Source organism: Carcharhinus amblyrhynchos, chromosome 32 (assembly GCF_965287045.1).
Source record: "Carcharhinus amblyrhynchos chromosome 32, sCarAmb.v2.hapA, whole genome shotgun sequence".
Classification (NCBI taxonomy): Eukaryota; Metazoa; Chordata; class Chondrichthyes; order Carcharhiniformes; family Carcharhinidae; genus Carcharhinus; species Carcharhinus amblyrhynchos.
The window spans coordinates 4,844,483-4,858,182 of NC_137355.1; the positions used below are offsets into that span (position 1 = coordinate 4,844,483).

At 44.1% G+C, this 13,700-nt stretch overlaps 1 protein-coding gene across 4 annotated transcripts in view; it reads left to right on the plus strand.

Moving 5' to 3' along the window:
- Positions 1–13,700, plus strand: part of vps13c (vacuolar protein sorting 13 homolog C) — a 298,634-nt gene that overhangs the window by 128,533 nt on the left and 156,401 nt on the right. For all 4 annotated transcript variants that reach the window (XM_080216043.1, XM_080216044.1, XM_080216045.1 and 1 more), the window contains 3 exons: positions 1,473–1,638; positions 6,353–6,469; positions 9,179–9,282. In XM_080216043.1, coding sequence (XP_080072169.1) covers positions 1,473–1,638; positions 6,353–6,469; positions 9,179–9,282 — 387 coding nt within the window. The remainder of the gene's footprint in view (positions 1–1,472; positions 1,639–6,352; positions 6,470–9,178; positions 9,283–13,700) is intronic.

A 13,700-nucleotide genomic window follows, 5' to 3' on the forward strand; every position in this document is an offset into this window, starting at 1 on the left:
CCTTTCTCTGGTGTGGCATATCTCCTGCTGCCCCCTCATTCACATAGCTGAGTTCCCAACGATCAGATGCTATAAATCTAACTGCATGTGTTGAACCTTAAGTTATGAACTGGAAAGTGTACATTGTTCGGCATTAATCAGTACCAAAGTAATCTTTGCAGTACCATCAATATTTTATCATGTTGTGGTTGTGAGTCACATTTTTAATGTAATTTGTTTGCTGTGTGCAGCGTGTGAATAATTATTTTGATTTTTACGATTGGAACAATATTGTTGGACGTAATTCCAATTTGATTGGAGAAAACACATTTTACTTTACGAAGGGAGCGAGTGTGCCTTTCAGCTGTAATACTTAATGTCACCTCTTAATCATACTTGTGAAAATCATTGCAGCCCTTTTGTTTCATGGTCTCAAAGGCATTTATGTGCCTGCTTGTTGAACTGAGAAGCTTATTCCTTCACAGCTTCTTTGACTTCAGGCATCAAATTAGAACAGGAGAAAGCCACAAGCAACTCACTCGACCCTGCAATGTCCTTATTTATAGCTGGGGACTTGTGCCAAAGCTGAGATGGCTATCTGATGTACCACTTAAGCAACAATTCAACCTAGTCATTTTCCTAGAATCATATCTTTCAGTGACCATCCCAGACTTGCTCCAACACCATCCCTGGTGTATCCTGTCCTGCTGACAAGACAGACCCACCAGAAGTGTTGGCATAATGGTACACAGTGGAGCAAGAATAGCCCTAGCGGGCCTTAACATTGACTGCAGGTCCCATTAAGTGTCATGTTGCTGATGACCGCCTTTTTCTCATTCCATATTTTGTTTCTTCTGATTCACCTTCTGAACCATTATTTGTAATCTCTCTCCCATCCACTCTAATCACTCGTGTATCCCCTGTTGTTTTAGTTTTAAACCCAGCTTTTAAGTTAACCAGACTAATTTGATAAGTATTGAGTGTATGTTGAAAAGATTCTGATATAGTATGTGCTTGACTGATTTCATTTTATTAATGTTGAGCTATAACTTGCCTCCATTAAAGGTTCCGAACAAATTTCCTTCCTTTCCCGATAGTTCTAAATCCTGTCTCTGAATTATCAGTACTTTTCTGTCCTCATTTCTATTGCTTTCACTCAGTGCCTTTCCAAACCTGACATCTCTCTGTTTCGTTCCTTGATCTAAAAGTAACACTTTCTTTTCAGATTGCAAATTCATTTTCCTTTTAATTTTTGTTAGCTGTTTCACAGAATGGTCCTTGAGAGTGGCACTCTGGCTTTTCATGTTTTGGACAATGGCATGAATATATTTGTGGCATGAATGTGTCTGTAGTTTTACAAAAGTAATTATAAGAAGCAGAAATGTGCATATGAATGTCCCAAAATGTAAAATCTGATTGCAATGCATTGTTGTAATCTGGTGTAATTGGCAGTAAGTAGGATAGATGACATTTTTTACTTTGTTTATTGACAGGTCACATTTTCTTCACTTAACTTCCTTCTGCATACAAAAGCTTTACTTTCAACCATCAATTTCTTGACAACGGTTGTCCCGTCAGGCAACCTGGGCTCTGTTGATAAGGATCATGAAGTGAAAGCACAAAAGAAGGAACAGGATAAAGAGATTGCCACAAAAACAGGTACATGGCTTCAGCAGGGCTTCATGTTAGGATTATCTCTTCGCCAATTGGACTACTCACTGCAAGTATTAATAAATGTAGACGGAAATTTCAATTAGCCAAACTGCGTTCCAGGTTTCGTTCTCCTTTTTTCCTGTTGGATAATATTATTGCTGGCATTCTGGAGTATAATCCACTTTGATTTGTGAGAGCTAACTTGCCACTTTTTCCTTTACTCACAATCCATGCACGTCAATTTACCTCAAACGCATTACAAATAATAAGTGACTTTGGTTCACTATGTGTTTATTTTAATTCTGTTAATTTTCCCTTGTGCTTCTCTCCTGAGGATTATCTTTAATCTTCTCCCCTCATCTGGAACATTTGACAAGCTGAGGTATGGTTCAAGGGCACTGGTGCCTGTGTAGCGTCATTTAATTAGTAATCCTGGATAGTCAGAGGGCGCAAGTTGTTTTCCCTGTGGGATGCAGGAAGCATCGTCACATTGCCCTATTTGTATTTTCTAATTTAGAATCAGATGCATTTCAGAAGTATTTCATTGAATGTGAAATACTTTGACCATCTCGTGAATAAGAAGCACATGTAAATGCGAGCTAGTTCTTCCTTGTTACTTGACTTCATTACCATATTCTTTTTGTCACTGATTTGAATTGTTTGTCCTTCACACATTTAGTAGAATTAATACAACGTTGTCACTTGAGCCTCAGCAACACACGCACACGCACTTTTCGACAGGGTTTTGCAAGCTTCTGAAGAGACATTTCGGCATGCACGCTAGAAACAAACTTTTAAACAGTTTACAGTCAGTTTTTGATCCTTGCCTGGTCCTCGCTCATCATTAGGTGAACTCCTGTATGATGAATGTGCTCAGCTGGCTGACAGCTCCTCCTCCAGTTTTAATTTCTGATTTCCTGACCCACCACATTCCGCTGGGACTCCATGATAGGGTCATAGTGCATGGATTGATATTGGAGATCTTACTGAAACGTTCAAGATGCTGAAGGGGCTTGACAGGCTAGATATTCAGAGGTTGTTCCCTCCTGGCTGGGAAATTTAGAACACGGGCACAGTTTCGGGATAAAGGTCAACCGCTTAGGACCGAAACGAGGAGAAATTTCTTCACTTGGAGGATTGTCAGTCTTTGGAATTCTCTACCACCAGAAAATTGGGGATGTTCCAGTATTGAATACATAGGATTTTTGGTCTCCTGTGAAATTAAGGGGTAGGGAGCATGTGGGAAAGTGGAGTTCAAGCCTAAGTATCATAGTTACGCGACAGCGCAGAAGAAGGCCATTCAACCCATCAAGTCTGCAACGACAACAATCGCATTCCAGGCCCTACTCCCCACAACGCCACACATTTACCCCACTAATCCCTCCAACCTACACATTCGAGGACACTATGAGCAATTTGAAGTGGCCAGTCAACTGAACCCGCACATCTTTGGACTGTGGGAGGTAACTGGAGGAACCCCACCCAGACACGGGAAGATTGTGCAGTCACTGCATAGACAGTGACCCAAGCTGGGAATCGAACCTGGATGCCTGGAGCTGTGAGGCAGCAGTGCTGACCACTGTGCCACCATAAGGCTAACAATATTAATAGCTGAGCAGGTTCAACAGGCAGAATGGAGCCCCGTTCTCATTTCATAAGAACATAAGAAATAGGAGCAGGAGTAGGCCATCTAGCCCTTCGAGCCTGCCCTGCCATTCAATAAGATCATGGCTGATCTGTCGCTGCTCAGTTCCACTTTCCCGCCCTCTCCCCATAACCCTTAATCCCCTCTCTTATCAAAAACCCATCAACCCGCGTCTTAAAAATATTTAGCGAGGCAGCCTCCACCACTTCAACGGGCAGAGAATTCCAGAGATTCACCACCCTTTGAGTGAAGAAGTTCCTCCTCAACTCCGTTCTAAACTGCCCCCCTTTTATCTTGAGGCTGTGCCCCCTAGTCCTACTGTCTTTTTTGAGCGGGAAGAGTCTTTCCACCTCTATCCTATCCATCCCATTCATCATCTTATAAGTCTCAGTGAGATCTCCCCTCGTTCTTCTAAACTCTAACGAGTACAAGCCCAGTTTATTCAGCCTCTCCTCATAGCTCAACCCCCTCAACTCCAGTATCAACGTAGTAAACCACCTCTGCACTCCCTCCAAGGCCAAAATATCTTTGCTCAGGTGCGGCGCCCAAAACTGCACACAGTACTCCAGCTGCGGCCTCACCAATGCCCTATACAGCTGCAGTAAGACCTCCCTACTTTTATATTCAATCCCCCTCGCTATGAAGGCCAGCATCCCATTTGCCTTCCTGACCACCTGCTGCACCTGCAAGCTGGGTTTTTGCGACTCATGCACAAGGACCCCGAGGTCCCTCTGCACCGTCGCCTGCTGCAGTTTTTCGCCCCGTAAGTAATAGTCCTTCCTACCATTCTTCCTACCAAAGTGGACCACCTCACACTTGCCAACATTAAATTCCATTTGCCATTTCCTGGCCCATTCGCCCAGCCTATCTAGATCCTTCTGCAGACTCTCCACACCCTCCGCACAATTTGCCGTTCCCCCTATCTTGGTGTCATCAGCAAATTTCGACACCCTACACTCGGTTCCCTCCTCCAGATCATCTATATAAATGGTAAAAAGCTGAGGCCCCAGCACCGACCCCTGGGGCACTCCACTAGTCACCATCCGCCAATCCGAATAGCACCCGTTGACCCCCACTCTCTGCCTCCTATTTGACAACCAATCCTCTATCCACGCTAACACCCTACCCCCAACTCCATGTCTCTCCATTTCCTTCTTAAATTCTTTTAGGAGTGCACCAAATAACAGCCTCAGCTGAGTTGAGTCAATGTTGAGCATTGACTCACTTGTACAATCCAAGCAAACGTGCAATTTTAAAAATAAAGCTGTAGAAGAATTACTGTGAGGTGGACATCCTCCTGATCAGGGTTGATATTTTCACAGCCTTTCTGAGAGGTGGAAATGTCTCAGACGCAATTTTTTTTTCCTTCAAAAAGGAGAAATTTCTTAACTCCAAAAGGTGACAGATCTTTGGAATTGTTCACCACAGAGAGCCAAGGCAGAGATTGATAGACTTTTAAACACTCAGGAAATTAAGAGATTTAGGAATAGTGATGAAGGATGGGTGTAGTGCAGGGTAGAAGACCAGCCATCATCATACTTAATGAAAGAGCAGAGCTGAATCCTGTTTTTTTGCATATTTCAGCAGTATTGGCATTCAATTGAGTGAGTGTGTTGAACTGTGGAAGTTGTGAGAACTCGGATGGTAAAGCAATGTCAGAGTGTCTGAGCTGAAATGGAAGTATCGGCAAAAGAGGCAAACTAAGTTTCTGTGAAATATTCTCCCTGAAGGGAATCTGAATACTTTAAAATATATGAATAATGTTGACTTAACATTGCTCAATTATTATGCCAGTCTCAGGAACAAATTGCAAAATAGAGGTTTATAAAATGTTGAGAGGTATAGATAGGATGGATTCTCGGAGGCGGTTTCCCAGGGCTGAAATTGTCACTACGAGAGGACACAGGTTTAAGGTGCTGGGAAGCAAGTACAGAGGAGGTGTCAGGGGTAAGTTTTTCACTCAGAGGGTGGTGAGTGAGTGGAATCGGCTGCCGTCGGTGGTGGTGGAGGTGAACTCGCTGGGGTCTTTTAAAAGACTTCTGGATGAGTATATGGGATCCAATGGCATTGGAAGTTACAAGTAGTTCTATGGCTTGGTAGGTATAGATGTGACCGGCGCAACTTGTGGGCCGAAGGGCCTGTTTTGTGCTGTAGTGTTCTGTGTTCCATGTTCTATACACAAAGATTATGACGACTCTCCTCCCCTCCCTGTCCCACCCTCCACAGCCCACAGCAGCTCCCCACTTTGATTTTCAGTTCCTTCAAAAGTTAGTGTTTTTTTAGCAATGTTGAATTCTATATTTGCTGTTCCTTTCTGTACAGCTGTCTCAGTCCATCCCAGACCTATCATAATTAAAGTGATTAACACTGCTGCCTCGTAGCGCCCAGGGACCTGGGTTCGATTCCTGGCTTGGGTCACTGTGTGGAGCCTGCACATTCTCCCCGTGTCTGCATGGGTTTCCTTCGGGTGTTCCTGCCTTCAGTCTGAAAGACATGCTGGTTAGGTGCACTGGTCATTCTAAATTCTCCCTCCGTGTACCCAAACAGGCACAGGAGTGCTTTCACAGCTTCATTGCAGTGTTAATGTAACATTTGTGACACTAATAAACTTATTTCACTGCCTGCAGTGGGCTTCAAACAGAAAAGATTGTGGGTTAGGTTGATTGGCCATACTAAGAAGTTGCCTCTTAGTGTCCAGGGATGTGTAGGTTAGAGGGATTAGTGGGTATAATATGTAGAGATATGGGGGTAGGGCCTGACTGGGATTGTGTTCGGTGCAGACTCGATGGGCCGAAGGGCCTCTTTCTGCACTGTAGGGTTCTGTGATTCTATGAAAAGCAAAAGTTTGCCTCTTGATTTTCTATCTACTGGGCTACCTCTGTATCTCTGTGGAAAATAATGCAATGATCCCTTACACATCCTTTATTTCATGCTGTACCGAGCAGAATCTAAAGTCAAGGAATTACTTATTCCCAAACAGTACTTCAAGAAGAAATAATGTTTAATCTGAAATATTTGTTCCATTGTAGGATTTTAATGTAGCCTTTAAAAATCATCAGAATTTCTTTTTGACAGTTTTGAAAAGCTCCAGGGATACTGATGTCATCATGTTCCAGATGTTTGCTATGATGAATGCATTCAACGTGGTTGTATGTGATGAAACGTGCAACATTGCAGACATTAGAGTACAAGGTAAGACTTAGACCAAGTGAGAGTCAACACTCTATTCTATTGCTTCTTAATTGCTGTAATATTTCAGTTGCACGTTGGACTGCTTACCTCAACCACAGGATAATTGAATGGTTACAGCACATTCGAAGGCCATTCAGCCTACTGTGTCCATGCTGGCACTGTGAAGCAACAATTCCCCTCATGTCTTCCCCTGTTGTTTTAAGACAATGGAACCCAATGCTTTCATTCCAGAAACTAACTCTGAAGCCTTCTCTTCCCTGTTAATGCCACTTCCCTTCTCACATCTTCGCTTCATTGCTGTCCAGTTGCTCTCTGTCCTGTCATCCTCAGCTTTCTGGCCCTCCATCCGCTGGATTTTTCTCTCATTTATCAAACATGATTTTATGATTTTTGGAAGAGTTCAGAATTGGGTAGACAAAATGATTTTCCTGACCCTGATTGATCCCCTCTGAGTCAATTTCTAGTCCCTCTGTCATCATTGTGTCTAAAATCAGTAACTTGGTTGAATTTTGTGGATCAAACTTGGGAATATTTGGAGCTTAAGTGGTTCATAACCAGCTGTGCCGTTATAGGGTGACTCGGTGGCAGAATGGTTAACACTTCTGCCTCATAGCGCCAGGAACCCTGGTTCAATTCCAGCCTTGGACTATCTGTGTGGCACATTCTTGACGTGTCTGTGTGGGTTTCCTCCAGATGCTATAGTTTCCTCTACAGTTCAAAGACGTGCAGGTTAGGGGGAATTGGCCATGCTAAATTGCCCCTTCATGTCCTAAGATGTGTCGGTTTGGGGGTGGGCCTGGATAAGATATGGGCATAGTCTAGATGGGCCAAATGGCTCCTTCTGCACTGAAAGGGATTCTATGAAGTCCAGTTTCCTTCAAAAAGGAGAAATTTCTTAACTCCAAAGGGTTACAGATCTTTGGCATTGTTCACCACAAGAGCCAAGGCAGAGATTTGAACGAGAAGAGATTTGAAGAGACTTCTGAACACTCAAGAAATTAAGAGATTTAGGAGTAGTGAAGATGGGTGGGTGTAGTACAGGTAGAAGACCAGCCATCATCATACTTAATGAAAGAGCGGGGCTGAATCAAAAGAAATATTTCAGCAGACAGTGCTCAAAAACCCCTTACTGTAAGAATTTGCCACATTCACCCCTCCATCACTGGCACCTAGTGGCAGCAGTGTGTACGATGTACAAGATTGCACTGCTGCAACTCAGCAAGACTTCTTCAATAGTATTTCTAAACACGTAGAGGGACAAGGGCAGCAGACGCATGGGAATGCCCTCCAAGTGACACCATCCTAAAATATGTTGCTGTTCCTTCACTGTTGTTGAGCTGAAACCCTGGAACTCCTCATTTCCACATGCTCCACTGGTACAAGAAGGTGGCTCAAAACCACCTTCTCAAGGGCAGTTTGGGTTGGCCTGGCTTGGCCATGCCCACATCCCATGAATAAAAAAAAACTCTGATTTTCTATTTGACGTCTGTTCAAATAATGATATTTTAGAAAGAAAAATGATCAAGGCTGCAGCTTCGTCTGTTGTTTTTCCGCATGGCGGAATGTTGAGTCGTACATTGATGGAAAGCCCAACGCAGGAATGTGCAGGTGTCAGCACTGTTAGCTGGACAGCTTGCTAAATAATGGTTCCCCAATCAAATTAAGTATTGGTGAATGTTTGGTTAAATCAGCAAAATACTGCCAGTTTCTCCATGGGCAAACTTGTTTAAAGTGCGTGGGGAAAAGTTTAGAAGAGATGTGCGAGGCAAGCTTTTTTACACAGGGTGGTGAATGTCTGGAACGCGCTGCCCATGGAGGTGTGGGAGCAGGTATGATAGCAGCATTTAAGGGGCAACTAGCCAAATGCATGAATAAGAACATAAGAAATAGGAGCAGGAGTAGGCCATCTAGCCCTTCGAGCCTGCCCCGCCATTCAATAAGATCATGGCTGATCTGTCGTGGCTCAGTTCCACTTTCCCGCCCTCTCCCCATAATCCTTAATCCCCTCGCTTATCAAAAACCCATCAACCCGCGTCTTAAAAATATTTAGCGAGGCAGCCTCCACCACTTCAACAGGCAGAGAATTCCAGAGATTCACCACCCTTTGAGTGAAGAAGTTCCTCCTCAACTCCGTTCTAAACCGCCCCCCCCCTTTATCTTGAGGCTGTGCCCCCTAGTCCTACTGTCCTTTCTGAGCGGGAAGAGTCTCACCACCTCTATCCTATCCATCCCATTCATCATCTTATACGTCTCAATGAGATCTCCCCTCATTCTTCTAAACTCTAACGAGTACAAGCCTAGTTTATTCAGCCTCTCCTCATAGCTCAACTCCGGTATCAGCCTAGTAGGATGGACTTGGAAGGATACAGACTCCGTAAGTGCAAACATTTTAGTTTAGGCAGACATCATGATCGGTGCAGGCTTGGAGGACCACCTTTGTGTTTTCCGCGTAACAGGGAAGGCACTGGAAAAAGTAATGGAACGTGCTTTGTGATATTGCAAATACAGACATGAGATAAAGTGCTCGCTACTAAAGTTCTTTACTCAAAGCACATCCTATACTGTCCTAGGATGTGGTGTTACTGTGAGTTTTTTGAAATGTGTGTTGAAAGGTTTGGTCAACAAAATCCATGCACACCTCCCATTTATTAATCTAATTTCACCCAAATGAATGTTACGGTAGTAATTGAGATGGTTTATTTATTACAGGTTTGGATGCGTCTGCTTCAGTCCAGTCACAGCAGATGGAAGTCTCTGCCAGCCTTCGAGATATCGTTGTTACAGATGTTGATTCAAAGACTCTACATAAAAAGGTAATACGCTGTATGTGCTGATATCACATCTGGGTGAGCATCTGAATTCATGTGTAGGAGTACTGCACATTAGGAATCGGTAGGAATATCTCCAGCTGTGCACCATGAAACGAACTGAAAATTCTGTTTGTTAGAATGCAAAAAACATGTACTGTAGTGCAGTGTTCATTGCCTCACCCAACACAATAGAAGCAAAATAATCCTAGAGCAATGCCCTGGAGTCATCATAAAAATTTCAAACTTGCTTAAAATGGGTTGTTATTGACCGTACAGAGAGTGATCCGCTGGTTTCACCTTTCGTGTTGCATATGCAAAACTATTTAAGGCACAAGTTGCATATTTAAGTTTTGAGTTTGTCGTTTGATTATCTGTGGTATCTGCTTTTCATTTTGTGTGGCTGTATAATTGCAGTCAGGAAAGGGAAGTGCGTTTTAGCAGCAGAATTCTTTTAGGATCCAGCACAAAGTTTGATATCCACGCTAGTTATTTGTTGCCTGGATGTGAGTGCAGCCAGGAAGGCCGCACTTGTTGCCCTTCCTGAGAAAGTCCTGTCCATTTGTCTTCTGATCTTGTACTAATGTTGCTGCTGTGTTGTCATTACAGCACTTGCATCCGGCAAAGGTGATGTGTCTCCAAGTCAGGGTGATGTGTTACTTGTTCTTTCTGGTAAAGGTTGTGGGGCCTAGCTGGCTGTTGTGTTTCTGCAGTGTATTGCAGTGCATGTGGCACTGTGGTTAGCACTGCTGCCTCACAGCACCAGGGACCTGAGTTCAAGTGACTGTTTGTGTGGAGCTTGCATGTTTCTCTCTGTGTCTGTGTGGCTTTCTTCCAGGTGCTCTGGTTTCCTCCTGCAGTCTAAAGATTTGCAGGTTAAATGGATTGGCCATGCTAAATTGCCCCTAATTGTCAAGGGGATCAGTAGGGTAAATACTTAGTGTTACAGGGATTGGCCTGGGTGGGATTGCTGTTGGTGCAAGCTTGATGGGCCAAATGGTCTTCTACACTGTAGGGATTTAATGTATTGTGTAGGTAGACCATACTGTGGACACTGTGGCATAGTGCATAATGTCCCTACCTCTGGGCCAGAAGCTCTGGGTTCAAGTCCCACACCAGGACTTTATGAACGCAGCTTCCATGTGGCCAGGCAGGTTGATTATCAACCGGTAATTAGAACAAAGAAAAACACAGCACGGGAAACAGGCCCTTCGGCCCAACAAGTCCGTGCCGCCATTCCTTCCTGATGGCAGTTGGGAAGAGTGGAAGAATTTGCTGGTCAGTCATACTGCAGAAGGCAATGGTAAACCATCGCAAACGCAAGTACTCTACCAACCATATTCATGGACCAATCCAGTGAGGTCCATTGGCACCAGTGCTGTCTTTAGACATGAAACCTGGAGGAGGAGAACATACTGTAGCCACAGTGTACCAGTAATTGAAGTGCATAGTAAGATGTCTCTCAATATAAACTTGACAGACTTGTGAGGTGTATAAGATATTGAGAGGTATTGGTTGGGTGGATTCTCAGAGGTTTTTTCCCAGGGCTGAAATGGTTGCTACGAGAGAACACAGGTTTAAGGTGCTGGGGAGTAGTAGGTACAGAGGAGACGTCAGGGGTAAGTTTTTCACTGAGGGTGGTGGGTGAGTGGAACCGGTGGTGGTGGAGCAAATTCGATAGGGTCTTTTAAGAGATTTCTGGATGAGTACATGGGTCTTAATAGGATTGAGGGTTATAGGTAGCCTAGTAGGTAGTGATATGATTGGTGCAACTTGTGGGCAGAAGGCCCTGTTTGTGCTGTAGTTTTTCTATGTTCTAATACCAGGTTAAAGTCCAACAGGTTTATTTGGTAGCGCAAGCTTTTGGAGTGTCACTCCTTCAGGTGAGCGAGGGATGAAAGTGCAGTCATTGAATCTGTTTGCGTGGGCTCTGATCAAATAAATTCCACTGGTTAGCGTTGGGTTTCTTGAGAGCTGCAACCCATCCTGGTAAGTAATGTAGGTTCCTGAATTGAGCCTTGCATGTAGTTACCGAGGTACCAGTTACCAGACCTGTTCATAGAATCCCTACAGTGCAGAAGTAGGCCATTCGGTCCATCAGGTCTGCACCGACAGCCATCCCGACCAGACCTATCCCTGTGAGACCCCCTGACACTAAGGGGCAAATTACCATGGCCAATCCACCTAACCCTCACATCTTTGGACTGGGATGAACCCAGAGGAAACACACGCAGACGTGTGGATAATCCACACAGACAGTCGTCCGAAGCCAGAATCGAACCCAGGTCCCTGGCGCTGAGGCAGCTGTGCTAGCCACTATGCTTCCCTGTTTGATACAGTTAAGGTTCTGCTGAATGCTAGCTGTGAAGGAGATGGGGGCCTCTGTGACAGTGAAGGTCTGGGAAGGTGTTGGATTTTTCTTGGTGATGGCTCTAACCTCGCATTTATGCGGTATGAGTATTAGCTATAACACACCCCAAGCTTGGATTTGTCGGCATCCTGCTGTCGACATGACTTGAGCGACTTTATCATGTTCAGCACAATAGAATTGTCTGTAACCCGTTTCCCTCTTCATTAATCAAACATTAATGTAAAAGCACGGCCAGGATTCTGAAATTTTAGATAGTTCTCTTTCCGGCATTCAACAATTAGGAATTTTTTCCTAGTCAGTGTCAAACATGCATTCAAAAGGTGTTCCTTGAATGATTTTGATAATTTGTATTTTACTTTCTTGACTTTGGAGACACTGAGACATATTCCAAAGTAATAGAAAAATTGCTATGTGGAATTGTTTGCATCAGAATGAACAGCTGCCGGTGTACATTTGGAGTGAATATGCTGGGTCGAACCCTTGGTGGGCTGTTGATTTCCTCCTCCCCTCCCCGCCCACGGCTCTGGGCTGAACAGACTGTTCGCAATCTCAGCATCTTGTTTAACAAGGAGCTGATCCTCTGATGCTGTATGCTGTCTGTCACCACAACCGCCTGTTTCCATCTCTGCAGTGTTGTTCATCAGCATTTCTAATAAGAATGTAAGAAATAGGAGCAGGAGTAGGCCATCTAGCCCTTTTGAGCCTGGCCCACCATCCAATAAGATCATGGCTGATCTGAAGTGGATCAGTTCCATTTTCCTGCTTTCTTCCCATAACCCTTAATTCCCCTGTCTATCAGAAATCTATCTACCCGTGAGCGAGGCAGCCTCCACCAGTTCAACGGGCAGAGAATTCCAGAGATTCGCCACCCTTTGACTGAAGAAATTCCTCCTCAACTCTGTTCTAAACTGCCCCCCTTATTTTGAGGCTGTGCCCTCTAGTCCCGCTATCCTTTCTAAGCGGGAAGAATCTCTCTACCTCTACCCTGTCTAGCCCCTTCATTTCTGCCCCTGTCCGTCTGAAACCCTTATCAGTGCTTTTGCACAAGACTGTTTTCATTGCTGTCTTAGCCTCCCATCGTCCATCCTACATAAGACTGAGCTTATTGAAATCTAACTTAGCCTATCCTAACTGCAACAAGCCATGTTCTCCCATTATTCCTGAACTCTGACCTACATTAACTCTCGATCCATCGGTTTGAAAATTCTTATCCTTGTGTTCAAACTCTTTCATGACCTGAGCCACCTCCTACCTCTGTGTTCACTTTCATCCCTACAAAGGTTTTGAAACTCTATCGTGGCAGCTCTGGCCTTTTTATACATTCTCTTGTCACCTTCATCCCACCTCTGTCTCAGCTCTTCCTAAACCCCTCTGCTTCTCTTCCGCTCTTTCCTTTAAGATGCTCCTTGGAACAAGCACCTTTTATCAAATGCTTTGTCACCTGTCCTCGTGTTCTCCTTTTGGCTTTGTGTCTCTTTTGGCATTTATTGTATGATTATACTTCTGTGAAATAGCTTTTGACATTTTACTGTGTTTAAAAACACTACGTAAATGCAGGCGTCTGTAGTTGAGCTGAGTATTTATCTCATTCACTGGAGTAGAAGATTTTAAAAAATGAAACTGAAGGACTGAAATCAATAAAGCAGTCATACCAATCCTCGCAAATTTAGTCTGAGAAGCACAATTACTTAGTAATATTAAGCCTCATTTGTGATCCGTTGAGAGACAAGAAATGCTGAGATTTTCACAGGTATTCAAAAATATGTTATGTAGGCTGCTGCGTGTTATAGGGCAGCACAGTGGTTAGCGCTGCTGCCTCACAGCGCCAGGATTCAATTCCAGCCTCAGGTTAGTGTCTCTTTGGAGTTTGCACATTCTCCCCATGTCTGTGTGGGCTTCCTCTGGGTGCTCTGGTTTCCTCCCATAGCCCAAAGATGTGTGAATTGGGTTGAATGGCTATGTTGAATTGACCCTAGTGTCAGGGGATTAAAAGGGTTAATACATGGGGCTATGGGAATAGGGCCTGGGTGGGATTGTGGACTTGATGGGCCTT